Raw genomic sequence first — 21,912 nt, forward strand, 5'->3', positions numbered from 1 at the left:
TTAAGTATTCTTTTTCAAAGGGCGGCATAATGTTCTATCATCTAGTTGTACCATAATTTATTTACCCTTTTCATATAGTTCTCTATTACTAGCACCTATTTTATGCCCTTGTTTATTTGCTCATATAGATCATGCTTTGAAAATTTTTGTAAAAACACCTTTGATAGTATCTCTGAATATATCCGTGGGATATATTTCCAGAAGTAGAAATTCTAGGTCAAAATTGTGGCTATTTTAGGGCCTTAATAAATTGCCCTTCAGGGCTTCCTAGGTGGCGCAGTGGTTGAGAATTCGCCTGCCAGTGCAGGGGACACGGGTTCGATCCCTGCTCCAGGATGATCCCACATGCGGTGGAGCAACTAAGTCCGTGCGCCACAGCTATTGAGCCTGCGCTTTAGAGCCCGTGAGCCACAACTACTGAGCCCATGTGCTGCAACTACGGAAGCCCATGCGCCTAGAGCCCATGCTCCGCAACAAGAGAAGCCACAGCAATGAGAAGCCTGTGCACCACAACGAAGAGTAGCCCCCACTCACCACAACTAAAAAGAAAGCCCTCACACAGCAAAAAAAGACCCAACACAGCCAATAAAATAAATGTTAATTTAAAAATAAATAAATAAATGAATAAATTGCCCTTCAGAAATATTGAACCAAATTTCATGTACCACCAGCAGATGAGGCTTCCTGCACTGAGTACTCTCGGGATTGGTACTGTCGGGGTGGGACACTGTTGACAAAGATAAGGGCAGAAGAAATGAATGGACCATCTGGATGCAAGATGACAGAAGTGCAAGATATTTATGGGGCATGGAAAACGGTCTATTGGCTAACGCGTAGGTTACTTTTAAGGAAATAGAAAAGATGGAAACAGCGAGCTGGGATTGGATTTGATGGCACACTGAACTCCAATTTAGAATGGTGTTGGGGAGCCAATGGTAGGTTTTGAGTAAGGAGATGAGACCCTCTAGGGCTCAGCTGCAGGAAGATGTTACACAGCATCACCCGTACATACCACCCCTCACTCCCCATGTATTCCATGCCCCTTCCTAACTCATGCCTTTGTTTGCACTGTTCCCTCTGCCTAAGTGACTTGCTTTCTAATATCTGTCAAACTTCCACACAAGCATCAGGGACCAGATTCTCCCCTACATAGTTCCTGCTTAATTACATAGCACTTACTGTATGATGTGGCATGTTGCTTTTGTTATACTTATTTGGTGCACTACTCTCCCCCACCAGATTAGAAGCTCCTAGTGACCCACTGCTTTCTGTATCCTTAGGTGCCTACTGTCATACCTGGTATATGGTACATATTAATACACATTTACCAGAGGAATCCCAGGCACTGCATGTGTCTCATATGACCTTGCACAAGTTCTCCCTAGGCCAGGAGTTGTCTGCTTCCACAGAATGGGATATTGGGTACCTTGGCTAAGTCTTTATTCCAGAGTGAGTTAGATCATCACCTAGGGCTCCATGATAGATACCTTGCTGTTAACCTCTTTTCTCCCTTCCCAGCTCAGAGGCTTCCAGTTGCTGGCTTTTGGAAGCCACAGCCGCTTAAAGTGAGTGGAGAGCTTTTCTCTAGAAGTGTTTGCAGATCATAGTTATTTATGAGATTTTTTACCTGAGTTTGTATCATAAATTACACAATCAAGAAACTGGTGACAGATTTTGAAATTGGATTCTCTGATTTGGAAGTGATCCCATAAGTCCATAAGTTGGGTTTTACTTTTTAAGACTTAAGAACAAAGTTCAAAGAAGGCCTGCATTTCCTCACTATGCAGAATTAACCATTGTTAAATGTTGACACACTTGCTTCTGGTCTCTCTTCTGTGTGTACACTTTTATTTTTAATTGCATAAAGAATGGATGGATACATTGTTCTTTAAAAATTCAAATCTTACAGATAAAACTTAAGGACCCCTTGACTTTCATCCCCATGTCCCATAGTCTAAAATTTTTTTTGAAGTACTTTGTTTAAATGAGACTTTATGTAAAAGTCTACTGTTAAATACATGAATATCCAATGCACATGTGTCCCATGTACTATCATGTGCTGGGGGCCCAGCCACGAGCAATATGTGCAAGGCCCCTGCCCTCATGAAATAATCATATAGGATTATTTGCCCTGAAGGTATTTGTCCTGAAGAACTTCAAACGGGGTAAAGGGATAGAGAGTGACTGGAGCATGGAACAGGACTGCAGCAGATACAGTGGTTGGGGATGGTTTCCTGAGAAAGTGAAATTCATGCTGAGGCCTTAATGATGAGAAGAACCAGCCACGCACAGATGTGGACAGAACATGCCAGTCAAGGACATGGCTGATGCAAAGGCCCTGAGGCAGGACCCAGCATGGCCAGTGTAGTTGAAGTGCAGTGACGCATACAGAGAGTGCTACATGGTGAGGTGGGGAGGCAGGCAGGAGCCAGATTGTGACGCCCCTTGGAGGCTGTTGCGTGGCCTTTGCATGTTCTTATAATTGCAGTGAGTAGCCACAGGATGTTTTTATAAAAAAGATTGATACCTCATATATCATATCCAAAAAGGATAAAAGTGGAGCTGCTGGAATTGAAGCTGGAGTGAGAAGCTCAACTCAGCACTTAGCTGAAAATCTCTAATCTCTCTTCTGTCTCCCATTTAAGAGTTGGGGTACCTTACACCTTAGGCATTTCTAACAGGTAACGCTAGTCTGAAGACAGTGGAACCAGGGACTCCTCACCTGCATCCTATCCCAATCACAGGATTAGAAAATTCTTCCTTATGTCTCCTTATAGCTTCTACCCATTGATTTTAAACCCAGCCTGGGGGGTGACCCCGCTCTGATCCTGTTTCTATGGAGCAGCCCATAGAAATCAGTTTGAGGATAGTTGCGGGCCTCTGCCTCCCCCTCAGGTTTTCTTTTCCATCTCAGGAAGTGTTAGTTAGCCCTGCATCTCGCACGTGCTGTGCTTGTCAGGACGGGGGCATTAATACGTTTTCGAACATTTTCTGATCATCTGTAGAGCACTCTCTGTGATGCTCAGCGGTCACTGTAGCTTCTCCATCAAAGTCACCTGCCCATAGCACTAAAGAATGAGAATAATCAAGACCTAACCACATCTGCTTTTTCTAATCTTTTCTTATTTTTTATTTTATTTTTTTGAAGAGAAAAGTGGAGGGGAGACTTTTAAGTGAGACTCCCAGTTGCTGCTGGGATATACCCAGACTCCCCCCTCTGGGTTGCAGCTTCTCCACACCAGCCCTTCTCTCTACTCTGACGCCTGTGGCACCTCCCTGGAATTCACACACCCTGTTCCTGCCGTCTTCCCGGCACAGATGTGGCTCTCCACCTCTGCCCTTCTAGCTCACCAAGGGCCAACTCCTATTCCACCTTTCTTTTTCCTTTCAATCCCATCTCTTTTTAAAAATTGAAAATCAGTGGAAGCTATACAGGAAGATGTGGTCATCGTAAAAATATATATCATAAAAAAGTATGTTTCCTTTCTTGCCTTTTCACCGTCCCCTTCCTCTCTCAGAGTTAGGAAGTTGCTGTGTATCATCCCAGGCCTTTTGCTTTGCAGCTTCATGTAAATTATTTAGGGTTTTGTATAAGATTGTTTTTCAAAGATACTATGGCACGTTATACACATTATTCTTTGAGTTGCTTTTTTCACTTGACATTATAACTTAGAAATTTTTCTAAGACAATACATATAGTTGTAACTTAAAAAAGAACTTTGCAGTCAGTAAAAATGTATTTTTAGGGTAAAAATTCAAATTCAAAAGGGTATAAAGTGAAAAGGAGTAGTTTTCCGATCCCCTCTTTTTATTTTGGAGGTTACTGCTGATAACACTTCCTTATGTATATTCATAAATGCTTTAAAACTTGTAATCCTGTAGTATATAGTATACATATCATATAGCATCTTGAACATTTTTTCCACATCTACATGCACAGATGCCTCATGCTTTTTAGTGAGTGTGTAATATTCCATTATGTGAATATACTGTAATTTATCTAACCATCTCTCTATCAGTGAAATCTTTTGATCTTTTCTGTTTAGAAATATCGGACCCTTCTAGCTCATGTTGAGTCACTCCTCCTTTGTTATGAATGTATTCAACACAATAAACATCAGCTGAGTGTCTGTCTTCCTGGTGCTGTGCGGGGCACTAAGGCCACCAAGTCGCTTGATGCACAGCCCCTTCCCCCTGCTTTGAGTTATCCCAGGCTAACAGGATGACACGTTCCTAAGGAACTTAGACTGTGACATGAGCTGGAATGGATAGATATGCCTTAGCAAATATATGATTAATTCTACTGGGTGGGGCGGGGGGGTGGTGATGGTAAAGGAGAAATTGCCATCGAACCCTATAGGATAAGTAAGAGATCTTCTAGGTGGCAAGGAAGAGAAGGTCATTCTTTTTTTTTTTTTTTTTTTTTTTTTTAAGTTATTTATTTATTTATTTAGTGGCTGCCCGGGTCTTTGTTGCTGTGCTCGGGCTTCCTCTAGCTGCAGCGAGCAGGGGCCACTCTTTGTTGCAGTGCATGGGCTTCTCATTGCGGCGGCCTCTCTCATTGTCGAGCACCGGCTCTAGGCACGCGGGCTTCCGTAGTCGTGGCACACAGGCTCAGCAGTTGTTTCACATGGGCTTAGTTGCTCCACGGCATGTGGGATCTTCCCAGACCAGGGATCGTACCCATGTCCCCTGCATTGGCAGGTGGATTCTTAACCACTGTGCCACCAGAGAAGTCCCAGAGAAGGTCATTCTTACAGGGAAGTAACAAGAACAATATGGGTTAGCAAGAAAGAGCACATGACGTGCAGAGAATGGCCAGGAGCCCAGTGCTATTGGAGCATGTGCCGTGGGGTGGGGTACCTGGAGTGGTACTGTTTGCTCAGCAGTGGGTCATAGGAAACATTCAACAAGTGACTAGACAGACATGTGCTCTCTGCCCAGCTGGACTGCAGACCCTCTTGGGCTTGTCCTCTATGCCCTGTGGACGTTGCCTCCAGCTGTCAGCTCCACTGATGTTACTTCCAGCACATGGGGCTCTTTCTTGAATTGGTCTGACTTGAAAAATATATATACATTATCCATTTTTGTATTCTTAACGTGTCATGTCCTCTTTTGGCAGAGTTTAATCGGTCAAGAAATAGAACAGAATTCAGCTATGGCCCCGAGGAAGAGAGGCGGACGAGGGATTTCATTCATCTTCTGCTGTTTCCGAAATAATGATCACCCAGAAATCACGTATCGGCTGCGAAATGATAGCAACTTTGCGCTTCAGACCATGGAGCCAGCATTACCCATGCCGCCTGTGGAGGAGCTGGACGTCATGTTCAGTGAACTCGTGGTGAGTCTCAGACTTCCATCCCAGGGGTGGTTAGCAGCCGGGAGGGAGGGGAGAGGATGTGGACGGTTTGGTTAGACACGGGCCTGCCTTTCTTTGCTGAAATGGCCCCCATCTGTCCCTTAGATCTGCACCCCCACTGTCAGCACTGAGCCTGTGGAAAAGGAGAAAGAAAAGGGTAGCATCGCCATATCAGAGGGCTTTGCTGGTGCTTTAAGTGGAGGGATTTAGACCTTTAGGTTTTCAAATATGTGGCACTACTGCATCCTAAGTTGCCGTTTCTAATTCCTCCCCATCCCAACCTGAGATGCTTGTGTGCGCAAATATTTCCTTCCTCTGCTTCGCACCTCCTGGGCTTCCCCCAGTGACTTCCTGCCACTCCTCGTGTGTAGTATTAGTGTCTTTTAAAAAATTAGTCATACTGTCCCTCCTGTCCTTGATCCTTGGATGAGAGACATCATTACTGAAGTAGAGGATAATTATTTAGCCTAATGATAGGACTGCAATAATAACTGTTGTGGGAAGCCTTTTCTAGATGCTATCATATTTTAGAATCCACTGTACTGAAGTGAAAGATGTATCTAGTGTCGGACCCCTTCATCAAGAGATGTAGGTGCTCATTTCAACTTAGTTTCTCAAGCATCTGCGACGTAGTGTTTCTTTCCGTTCTGCATTTCAGAGGGTACTGTGGCATGGTCAGGAGCCCTGGCACGGGCATTAGGAAGGCCTTGCTTCAAATTACTGCTCTGACTTCATTATCTGTCTCAGTATGGGAAAAGCATATTACTTTTCTGAGCCTATATTCTGGAAAGTAGAAGGAAAAAACCCACTTTCTCCTAGGTTTGATGTAATGTTTAAATGAGAACAATGCAGAGAGGGAATGGCCCAAAGCCTGCCCCTTCTTAGGTGCTGAATAGATGTTACATGAGGACTCTGTCCTCGCTTGATCACCACTGGCATTTTGTAATGGACTTAGTTCTAATCAGACCATTTATATTGTTCAACAGATGCTAGAGACTGCTATCATTTTACATGAGTCTTAGGTCAAGAAAGTAGCGTAGGCTGTGTCTCTGCCCTCCAGGGCATAGCTGAACTGATGGCATCACTCCAGCTTTGGTGGACCAGGATTCATCTATAAGCTTCTCTTATGAGATAAGTCAAGAAGAGAGAGTACTGTGAAGCTGATGTTTGAGTTCTGGCCTCCTGAGTGGATTGATGGTCTGATTACCAACGAAAATTGGTGGGGAAAAGAAGAGAGGACTCCTGGCAGCATGTTTACACTTGATTACATTGAATATTTTCAGCGTTTCAGGAATTTCTACCCTCTCCCATTTCCACCACATGCAGAACTCGGTTCTAGATGTTAGTGAGGAGGTTCAACATGGAAAACGAGAACCTGATCCCAAAGCGCTAACAGTCTCAGTAGTATGAGAGGTGTAAGCTTACTGAAGGAGGAAGCACACAGACCTCTGTGTAGATGTGTTGTGAGGTGTAGGACACAATGATGAGGAGGGTGGTCAGGGAAGACTTTCTGGAGGAGGTGAGAGTTGTGAGGAGGGATTAAAAGTGAGGAGAGAAGTGGAGGGGATCATTGTTGTCTTGGTCATCTGCAGCTAGTTTTTCCTATGACAGCAAAACCTCAGTGGTTACAACAGCAGAGGCGTCTCTCTTGCTGAGGCCGCATGTCCACCTGTGAGTCAGCTGTGGTTCTGCTCTGTGCCGTCTGCGACTCAGGACCTAGGCCTGGTGGAGTAGGAAAGAGAAGCCCAATGAACTGCTAGCAGCCTCTAAGCTTATGCTTGGAAAGGACAGGTTTCACTTCAGCCCACATTTCTTTGGCCAACACAAATCACATGACCACTCCTGAGTTCACAGGGTCAGGGCGTATCATCCTTCTGAAAGGACTGGCAGCAGAAGTCACGTGGCTGAGCCCGAGGTCATTGGCATGGGTGGAGGACACAGTCCTGTCCCAGGGAAGGGCAGTGACTCATGTGTCATGATGGCTATCAAGAAAGGCAGGAATGATGCCTTGAGGGGCTTGGCGTTATTGCCAGTTAAAGTATTTTAAAACGAAAAGTCCACCTAAGGAGACAGATGTTGCTGATAGATGAAGGCCTCCTCAGTGGTGGTGGAGCTGATGGGCAGAGCCAGCACCCTCAAAGCGTCCACCTCCATCGTCCTTTCAGTTGTATCCTGTCAGCCTCCCAAAATGAGACCCACGCCAAAGCCTGTGTGGTGGCAGCTCCATGTACATCTTGAAGACAGCTCATTGTTCTGTATTCATGAGGGAGAAAATTCCACTCTCTGCCTTATCGATGTCTTTATTCTGTGTGAAAATTGCCCACAGCTGTTAGTTGTTAAGAAGCCGATGCCAATCCAGAACTTTAAGCCAAAACCATTGGAAAACAAATTATCTTGAGGTTTGTATCTGTCCTGGTGAGCGATGGATGGATTTTTGTCTACTCTGGACTTCAGGGACTTGTACCACAAATCCCCATCCAACTGCCAGGGGTGTCCTGGGACAAGGGAGGTGGGCTCAAAGCCACTGGAAGCCTCTGCCCTGGATTCTCTCGAGCAGTTGCAGGAGCAGTCGTGCCTGTGCCCATGCACAGGAGAGGGAAGCCCTGTGGGGAGGCGGAGCACGCATGGTCCCTGGAGTCAGAGCACGCCACAGTCTAGGATAACTGGGTTCTCTCGAGCAGTTGCAGGAGCAGTCGTGCCTGTGCCCATGCACAGGAGAGGGAAGCCCTGTGGGGAGGCGGAGCACGTGTGGCCCCTGGAGTCAGAGCACGCCACAGTCTAGGATAACTGCCTTTGAGATGGTTTCTATTGGAATTTGAGTTTATTTCCTCGCCTATAAAATGGGGATAATGCCATCTCTCTGATAGGGTTAGTGCGAAGATTAAAGACAACTTCTTTTAAAAGGCTGGCACCTAATCATGGGTACTTTATACCCCATATCCTAGAGCAGCGAGAAGGATGGGAGATAATTCTATTTTCTGGGCACAACACCCCAGGCAAATATCCCAGGTTTTTCCTTTTCTCCAAAGCTGATCTGCCCTCTGTGAGTGCACCAGCTTGGGTCCTAACTCGCAGGCCATTCTGCCTCTATCTGATGGAAAGCATCTCATCAGGGCCAGTTGTTGTAAGCAAGTTTCCTTTGTCTCTTCCGATGAGTCACTCATTTGATGTATTTAAAAGTGATATCAAATAGGTCACTTTCAGAATTGCTTACTGCAACCTTATCATCTCATAAATAAAGCAAGCCTAGATGGGAGGTTGGCCATGTGAATCTTTAAAGAACGTGGGCCCTGAGCAGTGCCTCACACTCTGTCTCCGTGCCATAGGTGAGGCAGTCTGGAGCATTCCAATTTCAGGATGTAGTGGTTTCTGGAGGTCCCAGAATCAGATTTGTTCCCCCCCCCCCCCGCTTTTTTTTTTTAGTAACAGCTTTGTGGGGGTACAATTCACATAGCATATAATTCACCTATGTAAGGTGAACAACTCACTGACTTTTGGTATATTCACAGAGTAGTGCCCACATCACTACAGTACATTTTAGTACATTTTCATCGCCCCCCAAAACAACTCCCTTACCCGTGAGTCACCACTTGCCACTTCTTTTCAACCCTACCATCCCCAGGCAGCCACTAATCTACTTTCTGTAAATTTGCCTATTCTGGTCATTTCATATAATGGAATCATATAATATGTGGTCCTTTGCGACTGCCTCGTTTCACTTAACGTAATCTTTTCAAGGCTTTTCCAAGTTGTAGCATGTATCAGTACTTCATTTCTTGTTATTGTTGAATAATATTCCATTGTATGGACATACCACATTTTGTTTATCCACTCGTTGATGGACAGTGGGTTGTTGACAGTCTTTAGCAATTATGAGTATTGCTGCTCTAAACGTTCATATACAAGTTTTTTGTGTGTGGAAGTATAGTTTCAGTTCTCCTGGATATATACCTGCGAGTGGGATTTCTGGGTCATATGTAACACTGTGTATAACTTTTGAGGAACTTCCAGGCTGTTTTCCAAAGTGGCTGCACTGCACCATTTTATATTTACACCAGCAGTATGTGAGAGTTCCAGTTTTTCCACACCTTTGCCAGCTCTTGCTATTTTCCACTCCCTACCGATTGACCAGCTGCTTTTACAGTGGTTCTGTACCTCCTGGAGAACTGAGGGCGTGTAGCTTGGGAATTTGTGTTTGTGTGTGTGTGAATTGCCAAATAGAAATAAAGTCTTCCTGCCAACAATTTCTAAATGATTTGGGATATTTAAAAATAAAATGTTGAGAATTAGTGTAATATATGTAACCATATATTTTATGGTTTTTGAGCATCAATCCTTTTTCTGCATTGCCTCCCCCGCCTCCCCTCTCCACTTCTGCTTTGTCCTCTGCCTCAGCCACAAATCAAGAACGTAAGCAATCTGAGACTCAGCACTTTTCCCAGAAAATAAGCTTCAGCTAAAGTCATGTCTTTTCCGCAGGGTTTTTAGGTCTTAGGTTATCCCCACCGACATATTTGAAGACTACTAGGGGATGATAGCTCTGTGCACTGTCCTTGTTCAAGTAACTTTTTCCATCTTAATGTTGGCAGTGGAAGATTTCCTTTGGGATAAACAGAAGAATGTGTTATTAATTGACAGAGTAATTCTTTTGATGTATGTGTGTGTGTGTTAAGTGCCTGCTCTGTGCTGGGCCTGAGACGACTGGTCCTTAATGACTTTGTGGGGTTGAAGGTCTAGCAGGGAAAACAGGCAACAGAACATGCACTCTTATCCGCTGTGACTGAGGGCTATGAGAGGGGCAGCTCTAACAGTGCAGTTTCTTGGGGAAGAACCTTTATTCCCCTTTGTTCACAAGGTGAGAGCTGACTCACAGGTTTCATTTCCATCACCCTTAGCTCTCTTGCCAGGAAGTGGCTAACGTTCTCGGCTTCTCTTCCATCCCCTCTTTGGAATATACATAGCTTAGGCTCTCTCCCTCTCTGTAATTCTCTGCAACTCAGCCTGCTTTCAGAAAGCATACATTCTGTGACCCTTGGTGCTATAAATTTCATAGAATTGAACCCCCTTGGGGAGTTCTGCTGTTGTTCAGCTAACTCCATGACTGGTGACGAAGTGTCTAATTCAGCACTGAAATCTCAACAAGCCCACTTGTCTACAATGAAAGTTGGATTCTCCAACCCAGCTTTCAGGAGTGAAGAGGGAGGTATTTTGATCTCCATTTGCTTGATTTCTTAACCTAGCTGTCATTTAATTCCATTCTTGTTGGAGAAGGAAGATGCTACTTACTGACATCTACCCCCAAGCCTCACAGGTATCTAGTGTGGAAGGATCTTGGAAACCTTCCTGGAGGAAGTGATATTTAATGTAAGACATGAAAAACAGGAAGGAATTATTCAGGCAAAGAGGAGAGAAAAGCATGTTACAGACAGTGAAAACAGCATGTATAGGGCTGGGAGGTGAGAGAAAAAATGGGGAAGGCTCAAGGAACTGAAAGTTCAGTGTAGATGGAGCGTGAAATAGGAGCCTGGGCAGACTGGGATTCTGAGAGCCAGGAAAAGGGGATGAGGATGGTTGTGTTAATTTAATTATATAGCTCAGATTCTTATTTGAGCCAAAGGACAGTACCTCTGCTTTCTTACAGCTTTTCTCAATGAACTAAATATACCAAAGTACGTCAAAATATTTCACTATCTGGTTATATTTACAAAAATAACCCTTGCTCACTGCAGTCTCTGTGAGGTGTCAGTAAGCTTTAGCAAAAAGTGTCATGTCTCCTTGGGTAGATTTTGAGTATGTTTTCCTTTGAGTCCAGTTGTTGAGGTGAGATGCCTTGTTTCAATGCTTACCTCCTCTGGCTACTTCAATTTTGAAATGGAAAGGAAGAGAATTTACGAAGAGTCCCCTTCCAATTTTCTATCCAAATACATAGACACCTGAACATGTTTAGTCTTCCATTTATTTGGCCAATGGATCTAATGTTCTGGGATAATTTGTTATACAGTGCTGTGCCTTCCAGGAAACATAAAATATTTTAAAGAAACTTATTGAGAAACTCATTCATGATCACCTTTTATACAATTGAGAATTGTCAACAAAAGTGAACAGCTCAGTGGGGAAGATAGTGATGGTGGGTAATGAGAAGATTTGTATGTTCATAATCACTTACTACGTATGGGTCAGTTTTATTATTATTAAGTCCTGAGGACACTCAGCATTAGTAACCAGAATAGACTTTGAGAAATGAAGATAGTAGGAGTAAGAGGATTTAGTTGATATATCAGAGTTAGATGAATTCACAGACAAGGTAAGCTGTGCCAGGTGAATTCCCTTGGGAACCTACATCTGTAATCTCCTCATTTTTCATTATGTTCTGAAGTCACTTTGGTATGAAAGGAGCTACAGGAATCCAAGTTAGTTTTATGATTTACCAGTGTACAGATTTTATTCTTTTACTAGTCATGTCAATTGGTACCCATCTTCTCAGGCTGTCAACATAATTTCTTTTATTACTAGGCCTATTATAAGCCCTCTTTAATAATAAAATTCTTCCATTATCACCAGAATCACTTAAAAGTTTCAATACTTTTTATCTGTTTATTTTTAAAATTTGCCCTTTATATGAAGACCACAACTAAGAATAGAAAGTTTCTTGCAGGAGCTATTCCGTTTCTTGTCTCCAAGAAAGATGAAAAAATTGGATAGGAAGAATGTTTAATTTTAACCCAATGGAAGAACCAAAAAACTGCTTATAAGAAGTCATAGTTTTAATCTATTGTTTCTTAATTGGAGTGTAAAGGATTGCTTGGTAATTAAGCAGAGGAAATCAGACTGTATAAAGACTTCAAAGATACATCTAGAATAGTCTCAGTGTTCAGTTGTCTGGAAGCCAAAAATCGTAGTCTAATGAAGGAATTGATATCAAAATAGTTCAATTTCCATGAAGTTAAAAATTCTTTTCAATTGACAAACCTATAAAAGTCAAAAGAGAAAATTCTGTTTATCTAAAAGACATGGTTAGTTGACAGAGAAGAAAAAAAATATTAAGTAGATATTCCCTTGACACTGTGGCATTTTTGAATAAATCAACTAGATAGGTTCGTAGAAAGATGTTTGAAACAGTATGAAAACATGCAGTGCCTCACAAAGGAAAGTGGGAATGTAGATATGGGCTTAAATGTGTTCAGTGCTAAAATTCCTATGGGGTGGGTATGAACTACTGCCAATATACAGTCAGTTTAAAGAGGACCCAAAAATGATCCTAAACCCAGAACTTTATAAACAAATAACTTAGGCCCTGAGAACAGCTGATAGTTTGTGATACAGGGGATGTTGATATAGGTGGTTTTGCTTGCTCATATCAATTTTACTTTTGAATAGAACTTTGTAATACATCCAGGAATCAAGTAGGATTGGCAGTAGATCTTCGTTCCAATGGACAATATACGTGTACACCTCTTTTTACTGGTTGAGGTCCTGGCTGCTTAGAGACAGTAAGATGGTCAAGATGGTTTTCAAAGTTTTCTTCTTGTCTTCGGATTCACAAAAACAAATCCAGGAAAGCTTAAAATAAAACCACAAAACCATTTTACTCCTGGTCCTAAATTTATATTTTATCTCATCAAGACCGTTCCAAATGTTGTTTTCTCCAAGTTGTTAAATTTACATTCTTTACTTCATATTAGATAGTCTGTTATCAATCCATTTATTTCTGGGTGCTTCTTAATTTAGATTAGGGACTGAAATGGGGTAGGGGCACAGGAAGAGATGGAGGAAAGAAATATGAAAACTTTATTTTTTTTTATACAAATACTGTAGAACCATCTCTGAACTAATAATGTTTTTGAGAAAATGGTTATGAGTCCCCTTGGCCTAGATGATTTTCATTACTATGGGTCCTAAAGAGACGCTCTGCAGTATGTAGCTTTTGGCTACAATTTAAAATCTGATTATTTAACGTAATCCTCAGGCTACCATGTGTGAGTTACACAAAGTCAGCAAACTGCACCACTTGCCAACTCTTTACATGTCCCCATACAAACCAATATAGGTTTTAAAGACTGGGAAGATAATTTGATCTCCATAAGTAGTGTGGTTTAGGTAAGCTTTAAAGTGTAATTTTGAAAATGTGTTTCAGTAATGGCTAGAACAATCTGGTAGTTAGTACAAAAAACTGCACTTGAGAATATATATTGATGCACTGGAAATCATTTAAACACCATTTGCTCTCACAAAGCATATGTCACATGGCCTGTGGATCCCAATACATGGATCGTGTGTTTCAGTTCTAAGCTATCCTCGACTCTTTTTTTATCCACTATGATTGGAATCCCCCCTCCTCTACTTTCAATTCCCAGAATTCCTCTGGAATTTCAAACTGTTTCTTGATTCAGGTTGTAGGAGCTCAGTGCTAGCTACATCTTTTAGTTATGATTTTTCTTGTTCATTGATGAAGGAAAAAAATATATATATAATATATGTAATATATAATATATATTTTAGAAAACCAGATTCCTAAAAAAGTTGGAATTTTCCCCCTCATATCCAATTTTAAATGAATCCACTGGAAACATCCTGCAGCTGCTAGCTGTTTATTTCATCACACAATGTAATGTTTAGGAACTAAACTAAACCAAATGACTGGAAGGTCACTTAGAATATATACATGGGTTGTTTTCAGGAAAGATGGGTATTTCTTGGATATAGAAGGAAAAAAGTCCTTTGCCATCTTTTAAACAATTGGTTTGAGCTTATTCACACATGGACACTCATCATGTTAAATCCACTGTGAACATGCACCTTTGCACTGAGAGCAGAATGATACATCGTATCTGGCTTTTCCACTCTCAGGATCCCCAGGGTCTAGAGCAGTGGCTGGCCCAGAATCAACGCTCAGTAAATGCTTTTGGCCTGGATGAATAACTAAATACTAAAGGATTACACACGAGATGCTCAGGAAGTATTGGATGTGTGAGAGTGGGTGTATGCGTGTGTGCGTGCGTGTAGGAATTAATGACGGCTGAATCATTCCGCAGCTGGGTTCCTATTTTGAATTATTCTTGAAGTAGTAGTGATAGATTTGGGCTGATTCCCGCACTCTTCCTGCATCCCTACCCACTCGTTGTCATTCTCTTTACTCTTCCTCTTCATGTGGATGGCAGTTACTGTGATAGCACCAGAGCGGCTGGCCTGAAGGACAGCAGATTAAAAGGCTAAGGGTGATGATGTCTAAGAAATGTTTTCTGTCTTTAACAGTCTCTCTACCCTATATTATGTGGTAAAATAAATAAATAGCTGCAGTGTGGGAAGAGACTTATTGTGCCAGATATCTTTTGACCCAATTAAAACCTAAAAGTGTCTGCTGAGCTGCCTCCAAGTCTCTGGAGGACATGCTGAGCTGGTGGGGGAGGGGTCTGGGCAGTAGTAGTGCTGGTGTCACTGAGGGAGGGGATGTTTGTGGAACTCAGCTTCGCAGTTGCCCACAGGGCCTTAGGGTGCCTCTCTCCTCTGTCACTCTACAAGCTGATTCTGTGTCTCAGGAGACAAAATCCCTCCATTCAATTAGGAAAACACTGCTTAGAAATTCTCTCAATTAAGCCTTGTCAACAAAAGTTGTATTAGATTATAAATATAAAAGTTGGAAATTTGGGTGGCTGGATGGATATTGGGAGGTGATTTTAACATATAATTAAAATAGAGTTATTTATTTTAGATTACTGGAAAACTGCTGATGATGCAGACTAATTAAAAGTTAAAGTTACTCTAATGAGTTTCTAGTTGAAGTAACACAGAGAAGCCAAATAAGAAGCCTACGGGTTGAGCAGCAGACTTTGTCAAGCAAACTGGATATAGTTTGCATTGCCTACTATTAAAAGTAGGAGAGGAAATAGTATAAAACAATTAACCGTGGGTAGTAAGAAGCTAAAAATTATTTCTATTAGTCAGCCTTTGCTTGTGGGATTTCTCACTTATTTTTATATGTCGAATGAAAACACGTCTGTCAGACACAGAGAACATTACTGTGTAGGTGGCGGTGAGTCATATTGTGGCATTTTTTGTAATGACTAAGAACGTTGGCAGAACTCTGACAGGCTGAAAACCCTCAAGGTTTGTTCTCTGTGTGTACACATCCCGTTTGGGACTTAACATTCTCTGTTGTTTCCCATTTATGCCTTTCCTGATTGGTTAGGAACAGGTAATAATTCACTGAATACACCTCTATTTAAACCAACACAAGTCTTATCTAAATTTCAGGTTTCCACACCACCCCTATGAAAACAAAATACTCTTCTCAGGATCATTGTGGTTAAATTTTAAGAGCTGTGATGGCAATTCATGACTCCTGGATGTGATGGTCATTTGCTGTGTTAAGGATGGATGTTCATAAATTAAATGATTTATTACAGCTGAATAGTACATTTTCTCCCTATGTTTATAAAAGTGTAATTCTGCTGCTGCCAAAGCGTCAGCCTTCAGCCCTCCACTGCCTTGTCTGGCCTTTTCCCCCGGTGTGGTACTTATCGCCGTGTCATGTGACTTAAGGCTTGGTCACTGGTCCCTCTGAGAGGGTTAGACTTATATCGGTGGTGTTAAGTTGTGGGATGGGAGGTAAGGGTGGACAAGGGAGAGGACTAAGTCCAGGGAAGGCACTGCTGATGTTGGGTGTATGTGAGGTGAACCAGGGGGTTGCTGCCTGCGGGGCATAGGGGAGACCTTTGGTGGGTGGGGTTAGGATAGGTGACTTGGGCCTGTTTGCTGTAGGTAAATACCTGGTGTATTTAATTTGAAGGAGAAAAGTTAGCCTTGTCTGAATAATAAAATGGTAAAAATTCTCTGAGCTCTGTATGTTAAGTCAGATGGATGATTACCTTGTCAAGGAACATTTAAAAACCAAACAAACAAAGCCAAAACAAAACCCCCAACAACCTCAAATAGAAACACATACACAACAGTGGGTTGATTGGCAGGGTAGCCCCAAGGACCTGTCTTAGCTTCTCTCTCGCCTCATATTTTTAATCTCCATTTCTCCCAGCATTCATCGAATGTCTTCCTACTTCTTTGTGAATCTAGAGTTAGCTTAACTCATTAGAAATAGAAATCCTGAATTCCTTTATTAGAGATTTCTTTTTTAGCTGAAAAACTCACTTCTTGCTGGCTCACTGAAATCTATTGACTTGGTAGATTTTCAAAGAATAAATGCTTTAAATACTGCACTGAAGGTGTTATAAATAATCCCATATTTCACTTTAGCTTACATCTCTGAAAAGAGCTTTTCAACTCATTCAAGACCCTTATTGTATGTTATTTCAAAATTCCTCCCCTTGCTTTATCTAGCAGATCAATCCATTTCCTTCAGTTTATTTGTACTGTGCCAGTTGTTTTCTGATTTATATAGATGTCTCTATAGAGCTGCCTGCTTACTCTAGAGTGGTGGGGTTTTCTTTGTGCAGAATCTTTTAGAAGTGGGGCTTAATAATATGCTTTGTTAGGCTTCCTAGAACTTTAGTTCCCACAGCTGGGCTTCCTTCAGAGTCCTTTTCTTCTTAATAAAAAAAATATCTAATTATTACCTTTTCTCCAAGGTATTATGACTATATGAAATAAATATTTTATAAAGATATGGAAAATATAATTGATATCTTCTCTAAGAAAAAGAGCCTTTAGGATTTTTTTCATTGGTTTCAGTTTTTAAGAAACTTGAGCTTTCTGTGGAGAGGAGTGATGCTTGGTGCAGATGTTTCTTTTTTTATCATTTGCTAAATCATTTTCCTTTAACTTTTAAAACTCTATCCAAGAAAGAATAATATGAAAAAAAATTCTTAGGCCAATGAAAGGAGCTAGGCCATCCTAGTCTAAGTTATATTAGCAGGAATTAAATTTATTCTATTTATCTTTCCATTAATTGCCAGTCCCCAAAACAATATCTGACATAGCCAGATTGCAAAAAAAGGGGGGGGGGGACCCAAAAAGTAAGGTGAGAGGTAAAAAGTAAAAGTAAAGTGATCTAGAAGCAGCAGATACTTCCTGGGATTGGGCTAACTACATTTATTTGTTAATCTTAGTGTAAAAACTTGGCTATTAACCCACAGAGGAGCCAATACTCTTCTCTAGGCCACCACGCAGGAAAAACAAAAAGCACTGAAAAAGTTCTTCAGGACTTCAACCGTTGATATTAACCTAATCACCTAATTTAATGTTAAGGGACATTGGGGGAAACATTGCCTATCTCTTGGCCTAAATGGAATGCATACTAACAGAATCTATGTAATTTTCAAGGAAAGGAGGAGAGTATTTCGTGGAAGTGATCCTGGTTTCAAACAAAAACTTGTATCTGAAGTTGTAACATTTCCCAGATTGAACTACTTACTCTAAAGAGGTCTGCTTTTTCCCTTGCCCTCCTCTTCATACATTTCTTTTCAGTCAGTTTCTCTTCTAAACAATTCCTCAGTTTATCTAATGTTCAACCAGAATTTTCTTTCCTTACTAGGTACACAAGGCTCTATTTACTCTGAATTTTTTGTTTTTCTGGGGCTCCAACACCCAGGCTTGATTTTTTGTTTTTTAGAACTTTATTGAGATGTAATTTACAAGCCATAGAATTGATCCATTGTAAGTGTACAGTTCAATGTGTTTTTGTAGTTACATAGTTTTGCAACCTTCACCACAATCCCATTCTAGAACAGTTCCATCATCTCATCTCCATCTTGTGTCCATTTGCAGTCAATCTCTGCTCCTGACTCTGGCACCAAGCACCCACTGAGCTGCCTTCTGCTGCTATAGGTTGACTTTTTTCTTAAAAAAAAATTAATGTAAAGAGATACTATCTGAGGTACAGTGATCCTGATTATTTTGTTTTTCATGATTGCCTCTTTCAGTATTTGAATTATCAAAATGAAAAAATCTCTTGTAATATTACTTTGAAGTAATTTCATAGCTTTGAAGAAACTAATGTGTGAGATGATTTCAAATTAGTTTGTACTCTGTTCTTTTTCCTCCTTCCATTAATAGTGCTTTCATTCCCCAACTTGCCCAACAACGAGTATCTAAATGAGTACAAGTAGCTGGAAAGAACCCAAAAGCAATCCATCCATTTTGTAACCAAAGAATGACTCCAGGAGTGGTGTCCATGAGATGAGGTGTAGATTCACACATGGAAGGTAAAACTAAAACTAGCAGCTTCCATAAGAAACCATAGAATATTTTTTTTAATCTGATCTGCAACTTGCAAGATTTCTTACAGAAGACAAAAAGCACTAACTCTAAAAGAAATAATATTAATAAGTTATATTTCATTAAAAAAAACACAGTGATCAAAATAGACTTAACAAAATGAAAAGACACAGGTGAGGCAAAATACTCTCAGTACATACCTCTGACAAAGGACATGTTTTGCAGCAATAAGACAGGCAACTCAGAAATGGGCAAAAGATTTGAGTAGATACCTTATAAAAGAGTCTGTTTGAATGGCACATGGACTTGCTCAAAGGTATATTCAGCATCAGTTGTAATCAGGAAAATGCAAATTAAAACTACATTGAGATACCACTTCATATAAACTAGGATGGCTGAAATTAAAAAGACATAGCACCAAATGTTTATGAGAATGTGGAGTAACTGGAACTGCCATCTCTTGCTGGTGGGAGAGTAAAATGGTACAACCAGTCTCTGAAGCATGAAAGTGCAAAAACGATTTCAGTGTGTACCTTTGCCAAACTCGAAAATTGTATACTTAAGAATGTGCATTTACCGTATGTACATCTTACTGCCAGAAAAAGAAAAGAAGAATGGGTTTTAATCATCAAAATGCATTGATCTTCACTATGTCCCACCATAATGCCCTCTCTCTTTCCTTCCCAGCTGCCTCACCTTCCCTCACTGACTTTTTTTTTTTGTAATCCAGCTATATCAGATATTGTTTGGGGGACTGCCAATTAATGCAAAGATGAACAGAATAAATTCATTCCTGCCCCCTGGGGGTGAGTCTAGAAAGGGAGTCAGACACGCCAATAACATAGCTGCAGCAATGTGATAGATGCCATAAGGTTAGGAGAGCAGAGAGGGGCTGCCCGCCCCAGGAAAGTCAGGGTAGGCTGCCTGGGGGGAATAACGGATCCCTTGAAAAAGCGTAGATAAACAGGATTTATCCTTAGATATGGTGGGAGGGGCTCTCTGGGAAAAGGGAACAGCATGTGCAAAAGTTTCAGAAATGGGCAACTTGTAATGCCAAGTGCTGAAAGATGGCTGCTGGTGGAGAGGGAAGAGGAAGGGGAGGGGGAGGGGAGGAGGAGGAGGAGGAGGAGGAGGAGGAGGAAGAGGAGGAGGAGAGGCGGGGCAAGTCAGCAAAGACCAAATCAGGAAGGGCCCTACCTACCAGCGAAGGAATTTGGGCTTTACCCTGAGAAGAAGAGGAACTGTCGAAGCCTTCTGTCATCTTGTCTTCCTAACTAGAATCTAAATTCCATGAGATCCAGCTCTGTTATTCATCTTTGCATCCTTTGTAATGTCTGGCCGTGGTCCTGGAATGGGTAGGACATCCAGTAGGTATTGATTGATCTCTAAGGCCGTGTGATAGTCTCTTAAAGTCTTGCATGCTTCTTTCAGCTGTATTGTTAAACCAGAATGAGTCACAGCAGAGATACTTTTGGAATGGAGGGGTGGGGGGGTCTCATTACACTCTAGGCATTGTGCCTAGACACTCCCAATTATTATTTAATCTATGCCACTCCTCGCTCAGATCTACCAGTGACCGCTGATTGCTCTCAAGATAAAGACCAAAGCTCACAGTGGCCTGCAAGGCTGCTGTTCACTGTCTGCGGTGCTTTTAACCTATTTAATTCCTATTTATTTCTTAGATCTCCCTTCACTTCTCTCACAGCCTTCACTGCCCCTCCTCTCCCCACAGCAAGTGGGTTCTCACAGCTCAGCTCCATGTGATCATCCCTTGGGTTGTGTTATTTGATTTCCCTTCTGCCCCGCCCAGCACATGAGCTCTGTGATACGTTTCTATCTCCCGCATGCCTAACATTTAGTAGATGCTCAAAACATGTTTTGGTTGCATGAATTTGGTTGCTTGAGAGAAGGCCACCAGATATATATTATCATTCTCATTACTGAGGTGAAGGAAATTGACATTCCAAGGTTAAGTCACTTGTTGAAGGTGACGTAATCCATAAGAGCCAGACCTAGAACTCAGGGATGTCTGACAACAAAATCCTCCTCTTCGAGCGGGCCCCGCAGGCCGAGAGTGCAGCTTATGGATGTGTTTTCCTGTTAGCATACGTGTCATGCTTTTACCCACCTGTTGAATGATCAGTAGAATGAATGGACTAGTGGTTAAGAACACAGGCTCTGGAACCAGACGGCCCAGCCTCAAGTTCCTCCTCCACCGTTGACTAGCTTTGTTACCTTGAGCAGGCGATTTACTCTCTCTGATTCAGTCTCCTGGAAAGTGGGGTAATATTCCCCACTTTATAGGATTATTGTGAGAATAAACTGGGTTAATCCATATAAAATGCTACTACTCAGCACACAGAGAGTGCTCGATAATTGTGAGCTATTACTATCAGCAGTCTCCACGGATGCCGTCCCATTTTCTTACTATAATCCCAAATTATATTCGGAGGACCTATAGCCATTTTTAACTTTTTTATTTTTTGGAAATTCTCTCCTTGCATGAAACCTTCTGCCCTGAAGTCCTCGTTCAGCTGAGTCCTCTCAATTCAAAATTGGTCGTTTCTTTTTCTTTTATTTTCATTGTTTATTTATTTATTTATTGCCTGTGTTGGGTCTTCATTGTTGCACACGCTCTTTCTCTAGCTGCAGCAAGCCGGGGCTACTCTTCGGTGCAGTGCACAGGCTTCTCATTGCTTTGGCTTCTGCTCTAGGTGTGCAGGCTTCAGTAGTTGTGGCGCACGGGGTTAGTTGCTCTGTGGCATGTGGAATCTTCCTGGACCAGGGATCGAACTCATGTGCCCTGCATTGGCAGGCAGATTCTTAACCACTGCGCCACCAGGAAAGTCCCCAAATTGGTCATTTCTGTGTCTCAGCAAAGCAGCAGTGTTTTTTTTTGCTGTGAATTCCTAGGTTTTTAGGATTCACATGTTTCTTCACACCTCTGCTCAGTTAGGGAAAACACAGTGCTGAAGTGTAGTAAAGGATGCAAGATTAATAGCACTGTTCTCTCTCACAAATCACAGCCCTGTCCCCCAGACTAAGCACCATATTATCGAGCTGTTTGAATAACTGACCTGACCCCCACACCCATCCCCAGAAAACCCTAACTGTTGGGAAGTGATTTATGTCACCATCCCTGCCACACCCCCCCCCCGCCCCCCGTCCATTAATAGATGAGAGCAGGCGTAACTTACAGGAAATTAAAAAAGGAAGAAAGGAAGAAAAATAATTACTTCACATATATAATGGTTGCAGGTCAAAATTTTAACACTTTTAACACATTACCTTATAATGGAATTTTCTGTAAATATTTTTCATTCCTTCTCTGGTTTTTCATTGTTGAAATTCTTAACTAGCTTCTTGTGGTTAGAGTGTAATTGTGT

General features: G+C 41.7%; 1 protein-coding gene across 10 annotated transcripts in view; it reads left to right on the forward strand.

The window, feature by feature from the left end:
* Nucleotides 1-21,912, forward strand: part of DAAM1 (dishevelled associated activator of morphogenesis 1) — a 162,536-nt gene that overhangs the window by 59,351 nt on the left and 81,273 nt on the right. For all 10 annotated transcript variants that reach the window (XM_057731772.1, XM_057731776.1, XM_057731770.1 and 7 more), the window contains one exon: nt 5,123-5,341. In XM_057731772.1, the coding sequence (XP_057587755.1) occupies nt 5,159-5,341 (183 nt within the window). In that variant the 5' untranslated portion in view covers nt 5,123-5,158. The remainder of the gene's footprint in view (nt 1-5,122; nt 5,342-21,912) is intronic.

This window comes from Hippopotamus amphibius, chromosome 4 (assembly GCF_030028045.1).
Source record: "Hippopotamus amphibius kiboko isolate mHipAmp2 chromosome 4, mHipAmp2.hap2, whole genome shotgun sequence".
Taxonomy (NCBI): Eukaryota; Metazoa; Chordata; class Mammalia; order Artiodactyla; family Hippopotamidae; genus Hippopotamus; species Hippopotamus amphibius.